Genomic DNA, 18,842 nt, shown 5'->3' with positions numbered 1-18,842 from the left:
GTGAAACACATCAGAGAAAAGCGAGTAAGTAAAATTGTCATAATCCATTACTTAGAAACAAGCTGGACCACATTAAAAGCTGGAAACATGACTGGGTATAGATATTATCTATCAACGAACCCAGATGTATACATCCTTCCACAATGCTCCTTCTTCCCAGTTTCCTCAGGATGATTGCATCAGCTCAGGAAAAAAGCTGACAGTCAACACAAACATACAGAGCTTATCAAGGCCTTCAGTCCTGCACATAAAAATTGTAACATCACTTATACCCTGAAGGGAGTCTGCCACTGACAACTGATGACCCATTCTCAAGGATATCAGCAAGTTTTGTGAGATGTGAAAAGCACTAGATGGAGAATTCCACAGAGTGTCAGTGACATGATATAAATGACAATAAAGGATTTAAAAAAAGCAGGCTAAGGTATCATTCAATGGGTAAGAAATGCAGACACCATGCTCTCACCAACATTTAATTCTTTCCTTTTAATTTGTTTGCTGCAGTCCTATCCCATTCCACTATTCTTTGTGCTGTTGTTTTCAAGTCAGGCTTCTTCTTGATGCCCGGGCATCGGATATGGACGACAGTGAGAACACAAGAGAGCCTCTTTCCTTTGCTTCTGATGCTGGCTTCTGAAAAATGTGCTGACAACCAAGCCACAGCTTCAGAAAGCTATTTAAGACCCACAATCAATCCTAAAATACAGGTTGCTCAGTGCAGATGTGTTTTGGAAGGAGGGGGTTTATTATTTTTTAAAAGTTTGAGAAACACTGAGGTCACACAGGAAGTAGGTATACAAAAAAAGCCAACAAACAAAACCCAGACTTGTCTCCTTATCAAATTTCGTAACCATGCTCCAACAAACCCAGGTCTGCTCTACAAGTACCTCTCTCACTACAAGCCTGACTTCACTCTACATTTCACATCTGAAGCAGGTCTTGAAAACACCTGAAGTCTCCAGATGGCACATTCATAATAAATTTGTAGAATAATTTTTGAAAGTCTACCTGATGCCAAGACCACAGCACATTCTACACAGCTAAACAGATGTGAATGCATTTCTTCTTAATTTCTACTCCAGTTACAAACTCCGGCTAGTTAGCTGCTAAGATTTATTACCTCACTTTGGTAAATCTTTTAACACATGACACTATCAATCAATTAAAAGAAGACAGCGATGACTTGTTCTTTCGAGCAGACCAAGTAACCATCGCTTCTGCCTTTACCTATTTAACATGCTTCATATAACATAAAATTGGCCACACAACAAATGTGTCATAAACCAGACATCAAGAAAAATATTTTCTTCACTGAAGTTCTTTCCAATGCATCCTGTCAATTTAAAACATGAAGAAAAACGTTATTTTGATGGAGAATGTCCTAGGAAATTAACATTAACAATTCTTACCACACCCCGAGAACCTATTCTACTCTAAAGGTAATCAGTTTTAAATACGCTACTTTCTCTCTCCCTTTCTGATCTTTGCACTAAGTCTTTAATCCACTTGGCTTATTTTCCATTACTGTATGACTCAGTTAACCACTCCACTTCGACAAAACCTTTCCAAGTACTTCCAAAATCTATGTGAGTTACACTGCATTTCCATACCTCAAAGCTCAACTGGGTCTCTTGTCAGACAAACTAATAGCAGTAGGTAAAAGAAAAGCTTTCAAGCACACAAGACTTTCCACGCTGAAGGCATAAGCAATGAACTCCACCCACAGATGCAGATTCTTACAATTTTTGATGCGTCTAACACTGCTTTATCTAAAACAATTCAGTATATTTCCAATTTCAACTGTTACCACAATCCTACAATTTATTTCAAGAGTCTTCCCTAAAAGGTTTTTAATGACAACTCATCTGCCACTGGCAGGTTTCTTTAATAAATCTCAATCCTAAACCCTCTCCAGGTTTAGCAACCAATGAAGGTTCACAAAAATCCTTAAAACAAAAAAACTCACACAAGGAACCAAGAGAAAACATCTCCTGCCTTTTATATAATACGTACTGTTTCCCCCCAAACACAAGTCCTTTTCCCCTCCCCTTTACAAATATTAACTATTGTCCTTAGATGCTGCCATTCGCTGGAGTACCTATCATCATTCAGTGGCAACATTTTTACAGTAGCAACAGCTATTTTTGTTTATACTTATGTCTAAATGAGTGAAATAACATACAAACTTGAAAGTTCTGGGGCTTATACATGGATACCTGTTTCTTAGCTTTAATTGTGCATAGAAAGCTGTTCTGATTACTTATTCTCCATTTCCCACAGAAAAGAAATGCCCAACCTAGGCATAAGCACCACCTTTTTCATCTCTAAAGATGGATTCCTTAACAACCTTAACCAATTTCCTAGTTTTCCAATAAAAGTTCTATTTGCCACAAGAAGGGGGGGAAGAGGGGGGAGGTCTACATTGGGGAAAAAGTATTTGAGGAGTATTTATTTATATATAGTACTGTAAATGGAGATGTCAGTAAAGTAACTCAGTGTTATCAAAACAGAAATCCAATTAATTTTAGCATCCTCTAAGACACACTGCACACTTTCTGAAAGGGTAGACACTGCAATATAGTGATTGATCTCTCACACCAATCACTCAAACTTCATCTTTGCACAACATTTGTCAGAACATGGAGCGGGGAAGGTATGTGCAGAGTTTCTTATGGGCAAGTCCTTGCTACAGAAGGCTGACCTAGAAGACTTCAGTCATGTAATTGCCAACAGTGGCACAAAGAAACAGTGTCCTTCACTCACCCTTCCTGTACTGTATCAATAAGTTATCTAAGGCTATTGCTTACTTCTGATACTCACCTACAGGCCTGGACTCCACTACATGACATGCTATGAGTGCACCTTAACTGAAAGTTTGTAAGTATAACATAGCAGCAGATTGAGTCCAAAGTAATGAAGTTACTTTAATCTGTTTGCAGATGGCTGTCTCAGTATATTAGCTCTCAAGCTATTTAGATTCTGCATGCAACATGGCAAGCAACAGTTTGAAGGAGGATCTGTCACTTACATATCAACATCTAGATTTTAGGTAAATTGCAATTAAAAGCCATAAACTTAAACTTGGTGCTCCAGTAGATACTTGCTTTTAGAAACACTGTATGTCACTACTTTCAACTGTCTTCATTTCTGCCACATGATTCAGTGATAAACAACTATACACCATACAGCTTTATTTCTACTGCAGAACTAACCAGCAGAGGGAGCTTATATCAACAATACCTCTTCTAACTGCTTTGACATCTTTGAAATCGTCCAACAATCTCAGTATACAATACTAACAGGAACAGAAACAAAGATGATTGTTTGAATTTCAGTGAGGCTAAAAATAAGCAAGAAAGGATGACTTGTAAAGAAGGAAACTGAACCAGCCACATATTGTGATAAGAAGAAATTGAACTCTGAGCAGTCATCAACATTAGGGGGGAAAAATCTAGATCTGCTCACAATTTGAAAATGTCACATGCTTTCAGAGACACAAGTCCTTCAAATATTCTGTGCTAGACTGCTGCCTATGAGTTCAACTTCTCACTAGTTTGCTTTCTAAAGAAAAGGTGTGCAGATTGATTCTCAGTGATACATGTAGGGAAACATGAATCCATGCCTTAAAAAAAAAAAAACAACAAACACAACAGTGTTTACAAAATGTTTTGTTAAATGATTTTAGATAAAAGTTTTACAGAGTTTATAGTTCAGCTAAACAAATCCATGCTGGAGAGAACAATAGCCTAACACAACATCCTACCAGGAAAACAGTACCAATTGTCATCTCAACAAAAAAGCTATAGTTAACTCCTCAAATATTATCCCCTTATTTATAAAGGCTATTTGAACGAAATTGCGTGTGTTTGTTTCACTCTTTCCTCAGGCTCCAATGTTGCCGTTTATTCTAGCTGGGCAGACTTAGTCTGCACAGAAAGAAACTGCAGGCTCAGGGCTTCATTTATCCTAATTGTCTACAGGAATTATAAACAGCAGTGAGAACACAAAAGCTGGGATATCTGGCTTTAGAACAACATGAACCGACTGGCATACTTGATCCTTTTTTAATTTTACATACACTTCAACCAAGAAAGAGTGAAATCCTAGATGTAACGCTAATCTTGCCCATGTTTTTTCTAGTTTATGTTTGGTTTTTTAATCTCATATTTCAGTATTGAGAAAGAACGTGGAAATAATCCATACTATTAACATTAATCAGATGTGTGAATCAAGTGAGGTTATTGTGGCTTTCTTCCTGGCAGCAAAAAGATATTGCACTCCCTGAAATCACATGCCTTAACTTACTTTCCTTAGACCTTACATAAGGCAAGATTTCTGTGACAAAATCTGTGTGCTCAAACGTCTGCATGATTTATTTCTGGATGCCTTTTATGTGCAATACAGAGAAAGAAAAACCTGCTGATCTAAGAACTGACAACCAGGCCTCCTATTTGCTTTGAGTAACCAGCTGAAAGAGATACAAGCAAGCAAAAAATGCCATGCACATGAATACTATTGAACATAAGACTGTTTCAGCCATAGGAAAAATCCCTTAATAGCATGACAGTCATCCAACCACCATATCAAAACTATAATAACAATATGCCTGTTTGGTTTTTTTTTAAGCTGAGCACTACCGCAGCTTATTGAAGAAGCCATGCACACAGGACATATTCTAAAGCAATACCTATATTTTAGTCTGATGCATACAGAGATAAGCATTCAAAGGAAAACATTCATATTAAGGCTCTAAAGAACTACTACATCTTCCGAACAGTTCCTCCTAAAAATCTTTGTGCTGTAAACACACTTCCACTTATAATGCTTAGTATCTTTTCCTCATAATTCCACTCCTGGTTTAAGTGATTAAAGCCCATGTTACCTCTCCTCAGTAGGTGACAACATGCTTTCCAAAAGGGATCACTTAAGCTGTCTAAATTAGAACTCTGAAAGTTGTTTTTAAAAAGTAGATATTCCTTTAACATTTAATGTAGAAGAACTGTATTAAAACCTAAAGAAACGCTAGTTATTCAAATAAAGCTCAATGAGAAAAAAACAAAAAGCAAAACCCAAAACACTGTTGAGAGCCCTGCTTTTTCGGTAAGCTAGATCTCAGCCTTCAGGAAGCAGACAACAAAGGGAAGGATGAACTGAAACACCGTGAATCAGAAGAAAAAACAACAAAAACTGTAAGAACATACTGCGAGCTGCGCCAGGCAGGAAGAGACTTTGAGGGAGCTGTGTGGGAGACATTCAGACCAAGCGAAAGCCTCGCCAAGCCGCTCGGACGAGGACCCCCAGCCAAGCGCCCTTTCTGTCAGACCGCCCCCCTCCTCCCCCGGACGGGGCCACCAGCCCCACAGACCCTGACCGGGGTCCCCGCGGCGGCCTTCGCCCCGCCGCCGCCCCCCACCCCGCCACACCGCAGCCCTCAGGGCGCCCTGACGGGGCCGCGCGGGGCGGGAGCAGCCCGCAGCCGCACGCCGGGGCCGCCCAGCCCGTGCCGCGCCGAGCGCTGCTCACCCGGCCCCTGCGCCATGCCCCGGCTGGCTCCCCGCCGCCCCTCCGCCCGGCGGGTCGGCCGCGCCCGCCGCCTCCAAGGTGCCCCCGCGCCGGGGCGAGCGACCGCCGACACGCCCGCTGCCGTTATGGCCGTTAGGACCGTTACGGCCGCCGGGCACCTAGCCCCGCCGGTGCGCGCCGCACCTCAAGGGCGCCGAAGGGGTGCGCAGCGCGCGCTGGCAGCCGCGCACGTGACGGCGGCGGGGAGGGGGAGGGCAAAGCCGGGCGTCACGTGACGCCGAGCGGCGGGAAGGCCCCCGCCCGCTTGACCGTTCGCGCCCGGGCGTCACGTGGCCGGCGGTAGGCGGGCCTGCCAGCCTTTCCTCCCCGTCGATTGGGGGGTACGTGGGCACGTGACACACCCCGCCCGCCGGGCTTCTCTACTCACGCGTGGAGCCGCCACCGGGGCGGCCTTTGACACCGCCGTGAGGGGGGAGCGGGTGGTGCCGGGGGCCTGTCCGCAGGGCTCGCCCGCACCTCCTGGCCCTTCAGCTGCGGCTGCTTTTGCGGCGCAGCCCCAGCTGGCCCCCCGCAGGCATCGCCTTGGGTGCGCTCGGTGGTGCCCGGCGGGTTGCCCGGTCCCATCGCGCCGCGGGCCCGTGTGAGGCCTCGGGGCGGTGCTCCGTGGCTGGTTGGGCCCGGCCGGCGGCCCCGCGGGCTGCTTCTGCTCGGTGGGATCGCAGCAGGGCCGGGCCGCAGGGCACGGGCAGCGCTCCCCGCGGCGGCACCGCCGGATGGCACCTTTCTGCCCCCGTATCTTCATGGGCGTGAAGGCGAGGGGAGAATGAGGTGGGGCTGCGGCCAGCCCGGGCTTCCCGTCTTGTCCTGGGCGCGATCAAGCAGGATCTCGCTGGGCTGCGGCAAGATCTGTGCTTGTTATGCTTCAGGCTAGCGCCTGTAACATCTGCAACCAGTTGGATCTCTAGGGGTGGTGTTAACGGTCTTCTTGTGTCAGAAGACTTCTCTCCATTTAAAGGTTTTTAGCCAGTATGTAAGTACCTGCTAGAATTTAGCATTGACACAATCTTGTCTCTTTACAGTTGCCCGTGTCTATACCTTCAGATCAAGTAGGAGACAGACCTGTGGGGGAGGATCCAGGAAAAGGAAGATTGGAGACCAGCCCTCCCAAGAGAGCTCTTTTGTTACACGGCGTTATTACCAGGAAATGGCATCTGCTTTTCTTAAAATGTATTTATTTTCCTGACTGTGCAGGGGGTCAGAAAGCAGCTGGAGTCTGCAGTGAGTAGGGAGCTGATGGAGCTGAAATATAAAGCAAGTAGCGTAGAGCCCACTAGAAGCATCCATCTGTTTTGGGGGTGGTCAGTTTAGGGGAAAGCTGTTTAAAGAAGAAATTATAATTAAAGGGAAAAAAACAATTAATTGTCAGTACCCAGGAATCAAGTGTGGATTGGTTGCTCTGGGAGGGAATCGGTAATGCTGAAGTTGTTCTGCCCTGGAATATGTGGCAAGGAAAGCACAGCAGTAGGTCCAGGATAAAAAGATTTTTTTTTTTGTTCCCCTGCCAAGTTCCTGCTTACTGCACTGTTGAGTGACTTTAGCTGGCATAAGGAAGACATTGCTGAATAGGTTGTGCAAATTCTGGAGCAACCAAAAGAGAAGCATAAATAAGAAGATAGGTGGAAAAGTGTCAATCAGAGCCTCCATGGAAAGCCTTAAAAGAGCCAGAAAGGGAACATATACAACACTTATTTTCAGCTCGTGTTTATGGCTCTGCAGAGGAATTGTCAAGAGCAACTGCCTTTCCTGACGTTGCTAGAAAATGGTGCAAAGGTGGAGCTGTGTAAACAGAACTTTGATCCTATTGAGTACTGTAGAACTGAGCTGCTTTAGTTACAATATACAGAAATGCAGTTGTTTTAACAAGTACTGGAACACAAGCCCCCAGTCAGGATTTTTATTCACATAGATTTAAGTTTCTTGTTGTTAGTTTCACCAGGTAGTTTTTACTGTATGCAGTAAGTCCTTACATAGTAGTTGCAGGCAGTTTGTACTGTGTCTGAGCTTTACAATTAGCTGAAACAGCTAAAAGGGCTCTGTATGGAGGAGAAGTAATTTTATAATCTTGAAAATAACTAGTTTCAGTTCTTTTGCTTTCAGTTTGGCTTTTGTAAAAGCCAACAATAACAAAAAAACAACTTTCCCCCATTATTTTTTCTAGAAGGAAAAGGGATATGAAACCTTATATCCATCTTAAAGGTTATGACAGACTGAAAATGTTATGAAAGCATTACAAAGGCCAACCAGGCAAAACAATGATATTCAGAGACAAGTTTTATAGAAAAAAAGGAATTATTACTTAAGACAGTATAGGTAATGTGTGTAACGTTGCTGACTTTGGTGGATTAGCTTAGATGCTAATTCCTGTCTCTTACACTCATAGTTTCAGTTTACATCTCTTTCAATAACAGTAGCAGGTGACTATGAAGTGCTTTTCTCAAATGATCAAACTGGGAACATTTGAGATTTGAAAAGGACAATAGCTTGGCATGGAATTACACCCCCAACTCTAATGCAACCTGAATCAGCAGTTTCATTCCTAGGTATACATTGTTGAAACTAGAGATCACAAAGGTGCGTGTAGTCATAAATAAATCCAATTTTAGGAGAATTTGTAATTCTGTCAGTTGTAGATTGAAAAGTGTGTTCAGTATCTATAGCTCTGTAAGTGACCACGAACAGTGAAGAATCCTGATGGCAACTGTCAGTGACTTGTTGAAGGGTATTCTTCAAAGTGTTTCTCTCCTCCTCATGCAGCATTATTTTTTTCCATCAGTTGGGTAACTGTTTTCATTGAAACTGCAGAGCTGTAGGGTACGATGCCAGCTAAATCTGGTATGAAAACAATCTGGAGCTAAATGTCACCTGCTTGGAGCTGGCATCTTATTCCAGCTCTTCTGGAGTCCTCACAATCAGCTTTCTACGGATGTGAAAGAACAGGTACACAAAATATACGTACAGCTGCTGTTCAGCAAAACCCGTTTCAAAGTGATCCTGCTTCAAAAGTGTGCCAAAGGCCTGAGGGCCCTGAGTCCTCCCGAAGTCAAAACAGGAGCTCCGACATCTTCAGTTTCTGCTGGAGATAGCCTCTGCGTTGAGAAATGTGTAGGGTAACATTGACACTCTGTGGCCAGCCAGATAAAATGCAGCTTCTGAATTTGCACAGATTTTCTTTGCTTTCATCTGTTTTACCAGACAGAAAGGTAGTAAAGACCAGTTTGTAGCTTTCATTCTTGTTAATAATCTCCAGTATCTTTTCAATACATTTCCTTTATTGTTATAAAAATGTCCTAAACATGTAAGCTAAGGCAAAAACTAAAAACAAATAAAACCTTGCATCCAAAACCCCTGAATCTGAGGAGCACTGAGAACGAGGCTCCACTGTTGCTCTGGAACTTGGCAAGTAGTACAAAATGCATTTTCAGGTCTGTGCTTACACTGTCATTTTAATCACATTTCTTCCTGCGGGTCTGGAACGAGGGAATGAGTCCCCTTAAAGGGGGACTGGATTGGTATATTGCAAAGCAGGATTTCCTCCAGACTGATATGGAGGGTTGAGCTTTGTCAGCATACTTCCAAGCTGTGATTTTTGCTTCCCATAGAAGTAACGGGTATTTCCTATATTATGTATATATATATAATTATATATATAATTAGTAATATATAAATATATAATATTTATAATATTATATAATATATATAAATATAGTATATTTATATTATATTATATAATATATAAATATAGTAATAATTATATATATTACTTATATTACATATAGTGCAGGTAGGCAGTATGGTTAAACAGCATTAGCCTCTGTAGGGCTTCTTTTTGAGCAACTGAAGGAACAGTATAAAAAATAAATCCAAACCACTCCTTGCTTCATACCTTTTACATTCAACAGATGGAGGAACAAATACTAGGATACATGAGAGGATGAGTAAAAGCCTTTTTTGGCACAGGTAGCACGGATACTTTTGTAAGTGTACCCATTTTTTCCTCTTTTTTTTCTTTTCAACTGGAAACATTAAGAATAACAGAAGAACTGAGATTAAAGCATTTCAAGATAGTCAGAGCTGTATTTTAACTAGTTTCTAAGGTGAAAATAGAATGTATGCAATATGTAGGGTAGATGAATATATGACCTAAACTGGGCTAGAGACCAACTGTAAGAGGAAGAGCTAATGAATAATCTCAGAAAAGGGAGCGATGGTGTTGGGATAGATAGGGAAACCAAAGAAGCTCGGTTTTGAATTGCTCTGAGGAGACAAAGCTGACATGTTAGGAGTCGAGGAGGAAGAGATCTGTGCATTTAAGACATAAGAAGATCCTGGAATGAGAATTTCAGTGGTATAGATGGAAGAGTAAAGAGCATTGCTAATTGATGTGGGAAAAACTAAAACTATTTGGGAGGCACTTGAATAAAGGAGTCTACAGAGAGGACCTGCATCCCGGTAAAATTCTAAACAGCTTTGGAAATTACGAATGCAGAGATTGGAGTACCAATATTTATAAGAAATATTCCATAATTGTATACAAAAATGCATGGTAGTTCAAATAGAAATCAAAGCAAGGTAAGTACTTTTCCTTCCCTCATCAGCTCTTGCAACACCTGCCAGGTAATAGCTGAGAACATAAAAGAAAAGTCTTTGCTCTGTGCCATATTTCTCCACATCTACCTCATTGTCAGGGTGCAACGAGGGCTCCCAACAGGGCGTCAGTGTAGGGTCTAGCAGCCAGGGCCTGTCCCACTGTCCCCAGCCAGGGAGCAGGCAGGATGGGGGGCATGCAGGGACAGCCCCAGCCCTGGGCATCAGGCACCTCCCTGAGAAAGGGGACAGGCTGAGACCCTCAGGGTTCTGACATCTTCTCAACAACTTTCTGTTTCAGCTGTATGAGGCATACAGGAATTGAACAACAGGGAAACGTTCACTAAACATCACAAAAAAAAAAAGCATCAAACCTTTTCCAGATACCCTGGAGTGTATACCATGTCCTTTCAGGAGGGCTGAGGACAAACAACACTATGCCATGGTTGACTTTCAGGCAGTGCTGGTGGGTCATGATGAGGAGAACACTGCTCACAGAAGTTCAAATGGAGACTGTTTGGACGCGTTCCGGGCACTCTGACATTTTCAGGAATGAGGACCAGCTTATTGTATCCATTCAACCTGCTGTGAACACTGAGCACAACCACAGAAGAAGCTGAGCTGTCGTGCCACTGAATTTAACACCAGCAGGAGGCTGTTGGAGACCATAGCCACATGTAGGGAAAGTTTGACTGAGATTTCCCATTCTGTATTCTTCAAATCCAAACCTGTGACATGGGGGGAAACGTGTTTGTTCTACAAGGCAGAGCTCAGAAGCAAGCTCAGACCTTAGCCACGGCCAGTTCAGTGCTCCTGGCCAAACACCTTTGGGCAACAGGTAGGCAACAGCTAGTCTGCCTCGCTGACAACAGGGTGCTCTGAAATGGAAAGCAAACACCCAGCCCCTTTCATGGTATCCAAACGTGTTGAGCAGGGACCTAGTGGTTGTCAGCCTTCAACACAGGGGTCGTAGCAGGCCAGGCAGGCGGGGACTAAGCAGAAACGAGGACCAAGCTTTCACCTTTGAAAACTGTGACATGGCATCAGTGAGGGCATAGCAGGTGACTTTTTGGGCTGTCCAACTAGAGTAACACACTCCTGGGCAGAGTTAGCTGTGATAAGGCAAGCACAAAGCCAATAGCATAATAGCAAATCCACTGCCAGTTATGCTACCAAAAAGCATTTTCCTTCGTCAAATGTTTGCCCCAAGAAGCAGGGGCAAAATGGAGACCACAGGTTGAGCTGAACTGTGGCAACAATGTCCTATTTCCAACCCCACCAGGAATGCCCTGCAGGCACCAGAGTGCTTGCTGGGCACCTGAAGGGCAGCATCTGCTGTGCATTTTGTTGTGTGAATTTTGTCACGCTGAACTTCTGGGAGTTGGTCAACAGCTTTGAGCAGTCATATGTTGCCAAGAGATGTCACCACAGGCAGGCTTTTCTAAGGCATGTCAAAGGCTGTGGCTGTTCTTGTGTAGCTTTCAGAGTAGGCTAAGCCAGCTTTCAAGCCTCCAGGGCTTTGTCTCAGAAGGAAGCTGCTTGCCTTCAGCTGCAGGCTTTCACAGCTATCCATTGACCCTGATGGGACAGGTAGCTCCCCAGGCACATGCCAAGCAAACCAGCATTGTCCGTTAGCAGGAGAGCACTGGGTGAGTTTTCTGTGGGCATGGGAATCAGGGCAGGGCAGAACAAGAGGAATGGACCAGGATGCAGAAAAGGGAAAGGCCAAATTTCTCTAAGCCTGAACCATCGCATTTGGCTTAGTTGTGGCTTTAGTTTGGGATCCTGGCTAGGTCAGATCCAGTGGTCCTCTGCAGGTGTACAAGAAGCTCTCACAGTTCAGACTTGAAAGAAGTCCCCTGCAAGATGACTGGCAGCAGGTAGACAGGTGGGCTCTCCAGGTCAACATCCACCTGTGTCCAGGGCCTCCTTCAGCTCCCAGCGAGCTTTCTCACCAGCTGCTAGTCTGCACATCCCCTCTGTCAGTGGTCCTTCCACGTGTGTGGATATAGTGTGTGATATAGTGAGGAGATCCTGCAGGAAACAATGGCAGGGCTGGCTGAGCGGTGGCTTTGGTGTCTTTCCTCAGAGACACAAGCAAGTCTGGGTGGTGAGGCCTGCTCTGCCTTTGCTGGGCTGAGATCTTCTTGTTGCTCCAAGCAAATGCTATTAGGACAAACACACGTGGTAAGGACTAAGATCTACTCCTGTTATTTCCTGGCTCTGCTGAGGGTTGTCTTCCCTGGAGCTGCCTTCCAAAAAGGTGACATGGGCTGGATCAGACCCCCACCTTGGCTCTTCCCACCACTGGACAGGGATGTGCCCTCTGGGGCATGGGGCATGCCTGTTGGAGGAGTGTGCTGGGGGGAAAGCACCTATCTCCTGAGCTCCACAGCATCACTTCTGAGGACACTGCCTAAGGACACAGTAAGGACCCCCCAGGGAGGCTGGTTAGAGCCGGTGAGGCCCTTTAGTGCCTTGACATTCATGCAGATATTGTGAATATTTTTGGGGTGATATTTGTGAGGTCATTTAGAAATGACCCTTATTATACTCTTACTATCTACAAAGAAATTCAGTTTTAGATGAAAACTATATAGGATGAAACATTGCTTATGGTCTTAGTGAAGATAATCCTTTGGTTTCAGCGACAAGGGGAGCTAAGCTTTCACATGCCTCTAATTACCTCTTTGATTGCAAAGGTTACTGCGCGTCTAATGGAAGAGACAGAGCAGCAGTGGCCGCGCAGTGCCTGTGAGGCCATTAATGGGAATTTTGCACTTACAAAAGGGAAGGATCAGTGCACAGTTTTCTTGGAAGTTTCTGCCTTGCATTAGAGTTACTTCTGGTGGTTTGGTACTGTGTAGTAAGGGGCATTGCCTTCTTGAGAAGCGCTTCTGATGGACTCAGCTCCACCTTTGCTGCATAATTAACACCGATTTCCAGTGAATTGGTTAGAATTAGACCTACCTACTTCAGAGCTCACCCTCTTTTGGCATATGGCATCACAGGCATGAAGACTACCTTGACAGCCATGCTAAGAGCATTGTGGTCTAACCCTGAAATGAGGTGGTCTCCTTAGGGAACTATCAACTATTGGCTTGTTCTCCAAAGCCTGTGTCTCATGTCGTACTGCAGGTCATAGAATCACAGGATCATAGAATGATTTGGGTTGGAAGAGACCTTTCAAGATCATCTAGTTCAACCCCCCTGCCATGTACAAGGACATTTTTCACTAGATCAGGCTGCTCAAAGCCCTGTCTAACCTGACCCTGAACATTTCCAATGATGGGGCATCCACAACTACTCTGGGCAACCTGTGCCAGGGTCTCCCCACTCTCATCATAAAAAATGTCTTCCTTATGCCCAATACAAACTTCTTACAGTTTTAAAGTCTCTTTACCCCTCCTGTCTGCACCCCATGAAGTGAGGGCAGAGCGCTTTGACAGTGGATATAGTTACTGGGACAAAATTCCAGTTACTGGAATTTTTAGGGCATGGGGAGGAGGGAGGGTTCTCTCCTATAGTACTGGTCTTGATTATTGCTTTTTGTGATGAATGTCTAAGAAATAGGGAAATGCATGCCTAACAAACAGCAGACAAATAAATTGAAATTTATGAAATTATAAACAGAATTTGTGACCATTGGCTTTGCTCCTGTGAATTCAGAGACATGAAGCACAAGGCAAGAAAATTTGTTCTGCCCATGGGAGATGTAGCTGGGGTAGGAGCTGTCCTGGTCTCTGAACATGATTTATGAATTATTTAGTGTATTGGCCTTTCTGTTCCAGCAATAGGCTCACTCAGAGCTCATCTCATCTGCTTTTACTTTCTTTTCTTTCATTCTTTCTTAAACAGACTTGCAATTGCTCCTATGTATTATTTATTGGAAATACTATTCTTTTATAACACAGCTGTGAGTGGAACAGACTCTATGTAGGCAGTTTGCACCCCATATTTGGAATAATTGGCAGAAAGAAAGAAAATAGGCTGCAGCTATGAGTATGAGAATGTACAAAGAAGAAAATACAGAGTTGCCTCTGTTTGCCCATGAATTAGTCTGTTCTGTGCCATAGAAAACCTGAAAGCAATCTTCAATAAAACTGTACCCTAGTTATATTATTTATTTTGGCATTATTTCTTCTTTTTCTTTTTCTTTTCTTTTTTTACAGAAGCAGCCTACTTCTGTAACATGTTAGAGATCAATGCGATAAAGATTCCATCACATCATATTTCAAATACTCAATTATTCATCAGATTGTAGAATCTCCACCCCTGCTTCCTGTATCTATATTTTAGTTTACTTAAAATAAATTACAGTTCTATGAATGTCTGGTCAGATAAAACAGATATGTACCACAACCACCTATCAAGCTTACCAATGATACCAAACTGAGTGGGGAAGTGGACACTTTGGAAGGGAGAGCCACCCTGCAGGAAGACCTGGATAGGCAGGAAGAATGGGATGAAAAGAACATTATGAAGTTCAACAAAGTCAAATGTTAGGTCTTGCTTCTGGGAAGACAACCCAGGAGTGCAGCACAGGCTGGGATCTACCTGGCTGTGGAGCAGCTCTGTAGAAAGGAACCTGCAGGTCCTGGTGGACCAGCTTAATATGTGTGAACGGTGTGCTGCTGCACCAAAGAAAGCCAAGAGGATGCTGGGTTTCATCAACAAGGGCATCACCAGCAGAGATAAAAAAAGTCATTATCCCACTCTACTCAGCGCTTGTCAGGCCAAACCTGGAATACTGCGTTCAGTTTTGGTCCCCACTATACAAAAAAGTTGTGGGCAGGCCGAGGAGGGTCCAGAGAAGGGTCACAAGGATGATCAAAGGACTGGGAAGCCTGCCATATGAGGAAAGGCTGAGAGGACTGGGTTTGTTCAGCCTTGAGAAAAGAAGGTTTATCACCGTGTTCCAGTATTTGAAGGGTGGCTACACAGAAGATGGAGGCTCCCTTTTTACACGGAGTCACATGGAAAAGACGAGGGGTAATGGGTACGAGTTACTCCAGGGGAGATTCCGATTGGGCACAAGAGGAAAATTTTTCACAATGAGGACAATCAGCCATTGGAATAATCTCCCCAGGGAAGCGGTGGATTCCTCAACACTGGACACTTAAGATTCAGCCGCACAGGGTGCTGGGCCATATTGTCTAGTCTGTGCTTTTGCCAGGAAAGGTTGGAGCAGATGATCTTTCAGGTCCCTTCCAACCTGGTGTTCTGTGATTCTGTGAACATGTCTTACACATCCACAAGCTGCACAAAGCTCATGGAGGCTTTTGATGCCAACCAGCTCTCCGAGTTCACTATAAGAGAGACATGTATCACAGAAATATCTTGCAAAACACGGTTGGTAGGACACCTTGCAATTCCATGCCACCTGTCTGGGCTGGACTACTTGTTTTGTTTTGTTTCTCATTCATCTTTCTTTAAAAGATGGAAAACTGACACATCTTGCCCCCAGAGAAAGAAATATGCCTCTTGTCGGCCACCAGCGACCTGGTTGCCAATCAGACAGTCCATTCCATGTGCTGTGCTGAACTCCTTTCCCAACAACGGTGGCTTGTGACACAGAGCTGTCATGTGGAGATCATTGCTGGAAAAAACACATCTCCCGCAGATGTGTGGAAGTCCCCTGCAGTCCCAGGGAAGCGCAGATGAATCACATTTCCTTCTCAAATAAATGTGGCTGGAGAGCAGCTCTGTGTTAATGCCACGATGTGAGATCTACAGCCACTTTCAGTTCTGCACACCTCTGAGCATCCTTTTAGGAGTGAAACCCAACCAAACAAAAAGGTACATACCGGCTTTGCTGGAGCTCTGCCTGGCTGCCATCATCTGCTCTTGCACAAGTGACTCTGGGAGCTGTTTCAACAGCACATTTTTGCCTCCGGCATGTAAAGTTCAAGTGGTGCTGTCCTGTTAAACATTTTTCCCTTCTTTCAAGGGACTTTTTTACCCCCTCAGCCACAGATGACTGGCTTTGCTTCACTTATGAAAGTAAAAATGTAGCAAACACCTTGATGTAAAGAATTTTGTAGATTTTCACCCCCAGGGAAGGTGAAATACAACTAGTCATATTTCAGAGAAATTAAGAAAGCATGCTCATGTGCATTTTTTAAATTGCTGTCATTACCGTCTGTGCAACAGGTAGCAAAAGCTGATGCTACAGAGATTGGGTTTGAGCTTTTTAACATAAGACTGGCAGAAAAAATGTCAGTTGTCTTGTTGCTCATGTTTAAATCCACACCCTTGAGCTGTGATTCAGCAAATTCCCAGAGTAAACCCTGGTCTGAAACCCAGGTTCCTCCTTGTCCTGCCCTGCCGGGGGTGGATTTCCCCTAGAGAAGCCAATGAACAAAAGCTCATTTATGTCTGTACATGGTGAGGAGGAAACTTGCTCCACCATCTCCCCACCTCTTCCTGTGAAACATTGTGCTCTCTTTTGCACTGATCACTTCGGGTCACAAATGAAAACAGAACTGAGCAGCAGCAGCAGAGATGGAGTATAGAAATTGTTTTGAACGGCGCTCCCTGGCTCTGCTCCACATCTCATAAATAATAGCTCTCACCTCATTTTAGCTACGAAGTGAAGCAAAAGCCAGCTGCCTGTGTCTTTCTTCACCAAACCTAAGATTCTCTCTCGGAGAAGCAGGACTGAGCACACTGTTATTAGCTGACTTTATTGAGGCGATACGTTTTCTTTCCTTTGGGCTGCGATTTTTTTGCCACAGTTGCAGGAGCGTCTTGAATGGGGAAGCTGATCTCCAAAGGCCAGCGCAAAAGAGATGCTCGAGTTGTCATGCTGGGGCTTGACTTTGCTGGCAAATCAACCCTTCTGTACAAACTCAAGAGTGGCCGGGCTGTGGAGACCTGCCCGACGGTGGGCTTCAACGTGGAGTCCCTGCAAACACCCTGTCATGTATCCTTCACGCTCTGGGACGTTGGTGGACAAGGCAGCCTGCGGGCAAGCTGGCCTCACTACCTGGAGGACACCAGTACTCTAATCTTCGTGCTCGACAGCACAGACACAGCCCGGCTGCCCGAAGCGATGGCAGCACTGGAGGAAGCCCTGAGCCACCCCAGCATGGCTGGCATCCCCGTCCTCCTCCTGGCCAACAAGCAGGAGGTGCCAGGAGCGCTGGCTCCTGCCGAGCTGGGGGAGAGGCTGCGGCAGGGGCGGCTGGCAGGGCGCCGCTGGGTGCTCCAGGGCTGCAGTGCCTACACTGGCCAAGGCCTGAAGGAAGCCCTGGCCATCTTGGGAGAGCTGCTACGCGGTCTGAAGCAGAGCTCCCCATCCCAAGAGCAGCCCCTTGCAGGGCCGGCAGGGAGGAGGCAAGGTCCAGAGCAAACCTGATCCTCAAGTGGACCCTTCCCACTCATCGCTGCCAACAGGTTTGTCACAGAGGATCCCAGCCTCCAGGTTCCCCCTAAAATGAGCAGACCTGCAGCTGGCATGTGCTGCGAAACACTCAGCTGCTCACCACTGAAACCCACCACAAAGACCTCCAAGCAAAACTCCCATCGCGGAGCATTTTTTGGCCCCATCTCTTGGACTCTCATCACCAGCTGCAGCTTGTCCTGCTGTCACCAGCTCTGCTCATCCATTTTGTGCATGTTCAGTGCTTCAGCAGGGATGCTTTTTGCCAGGGCAATATAAATTATAAGAGAGATGTGCCCAAGGGACAGAAGAAGTTTTCTTTCTGCAGCTCCCAGCCCAGATGCAGCTTTCCTGATGGCGTGGTCCCCAGGGGGATGTTTGAATGTGCCTCCTGCCGCTTTTCTCTCAGCTCGAATCATACGTTCATCCACTGGAAAAGCAGGCAGCCACTAAAAGGAATGGCTGAACAGGAGCAGCGTAAGCGCAGGGCTTGAAATGGCCAACAGCTAATTGGTTTTATTGCAGCATCTATGGGTATAAACTTCAAGTCATGGAAACAAGCCAGGATTCGATGGCATAATGCGGTTTGAGGATGTGTATGTATTAATTCCCACATTTCTGGTTTTGGGTCTTTCCTTTCCATTTGTTTTTTTTATCAAATACTGATTTCATGAAAATGGTACCTCATTTTCCTTGGAATATATTTAAATATAAAGAAAACAAACCTAATTTCCAGGAAGCTTGGAAATGCATCTGCATGGCCAGTCAACCTCTGAATATCCTTATGGTGGCCTGAACAGCCAAGACAAAGCCCCGACTCTCAGACTTTTTGAAACTGGATGAGACGACTCTACAGGCAATGTTTGGTACCTATGGGCGCCTATGGGCACAGGCAGGTTGGTAATGAAAGGGCTTTCCATGCTCAGCTGCATCTGGAGCAGCTGAAATGCCCCTGGCAGCTCACAACGGGGCCGTGTCCCTTGTGGCACTGACGGTCTTTGCCCAATCCTGCTCAACCTACCATTAGACCTGTGTTTGCATGAGGGCTCCCTGAACCCAAAATTCTGTTATTCAGGGTTAAAATTAAGACATTTCATAGTGGTTTCTACTTTATTATGAAATGAATGAAAGTGGTGGGCTAACAGGAGAGAAAGGACACAAGTTTTTCAGGCAGCAGAAGTCAGTTGCTTTCAAGGAAGAAGAAACACCAAGGAGAAATACATGGCAAAATCCTTTTCTGTTCATACCAGAGCATTTTACAGTTGTTAAGGAATAAATCATCCAGCTGTTA

General features: G+C 44.8%; 2 protein-coding genes and 1 long non-coding RNA gene across 6 annotated transcripts in view; 2 read left to right on the top strand and 1 right to left on the bottom strand.

The window, feature by feature from the left end:
• Positions 1-5,696, bottom strand: part of LOC119142704 (RCC1 and BTB domain-containing protein 1) — a 25,614-nt gene extending 19,918 nt beyond the window's left edge. For 2 of the 4 annotated variants that reach the window (XM_037375942.1, XM_037375941.1), the window contains exon 1: positions 5,524-5,696. Coding sequence is in view for 1 of the 4 variants with exons in the window: in XM_037375940.1 (XP_037231837.1) it covers positions 1,228-1,238 (11 nt within the window). In the remaining 3 variants the exon portion in view is untranslated. Of the gene's footprint in view, positions 1-1,227; positions 5,315-5,523 lie in introns of those variants that run through there. The other 2 variants (XM_037375940.1, XM_037375943.1) reach the window with 2 other exon arrangements.
• The window catches only part of LOC119142714, a 25,641-nt gene extending 6,906 nt beyond the window's left edge, over positions 1-18,735 (top strand). Inside the window, exons 2-3 of the long non-coding RNA XR_005102393.1 lie at positions 2,654-2,657; positions 18,722-18,735. This is a non-coding gene — a long non-coding RNA (uncharacterized LOC119142714). The remainder of the gene's footprint in view (positions 1-2,653; positions 2,658-18,721) is intronic.
• Positions 9,379-18,842, top strand: ARL11 (ADP ribosylation factor like GTPase 11). The gene has a single exon (XM_037375959.1). It carries the CDS (start codon positions 16,922-16,924, stop codon positions 17,525-17,527), a length of 606 nt encoding a protein of 201 aa, XP_037231856.1. The 5' UTR covers positions 9,379-16,921; the 3' UTR covers positions 17,528-18,842.

Source organism: Falco rusticolus, chromosome 2 (genome assembly GCF_015220075.1).
Source record: "Falco rusticolus isolate bFalRus1 chromosome 2, bFalRus1.pri, whole genome shotgun sequence".
In the NCBI taxonomy this organism is placed as follows: domain Eukaryota; kingdom Metazoa; phylum Chordata; class Aves; order Falconiformes; family Falconidae; genus Falco; species Falco rusticolus.
The sequence above is the reverse complement of the archived record's forward strand: the minus strand, read 5'-3'. Positions and strand labels throughout refer to the sequence as shown.

Bases quoted from the DNA above. Each gene is read 5' to 3' on its own strand.
- ARL11 (XM_037375959.1), top strand. From the start codon at position 16,922: ATGGGGAAGCTGATCTCCAAAGGCCAGCGCAAAAGAGATGCTCGAGTT.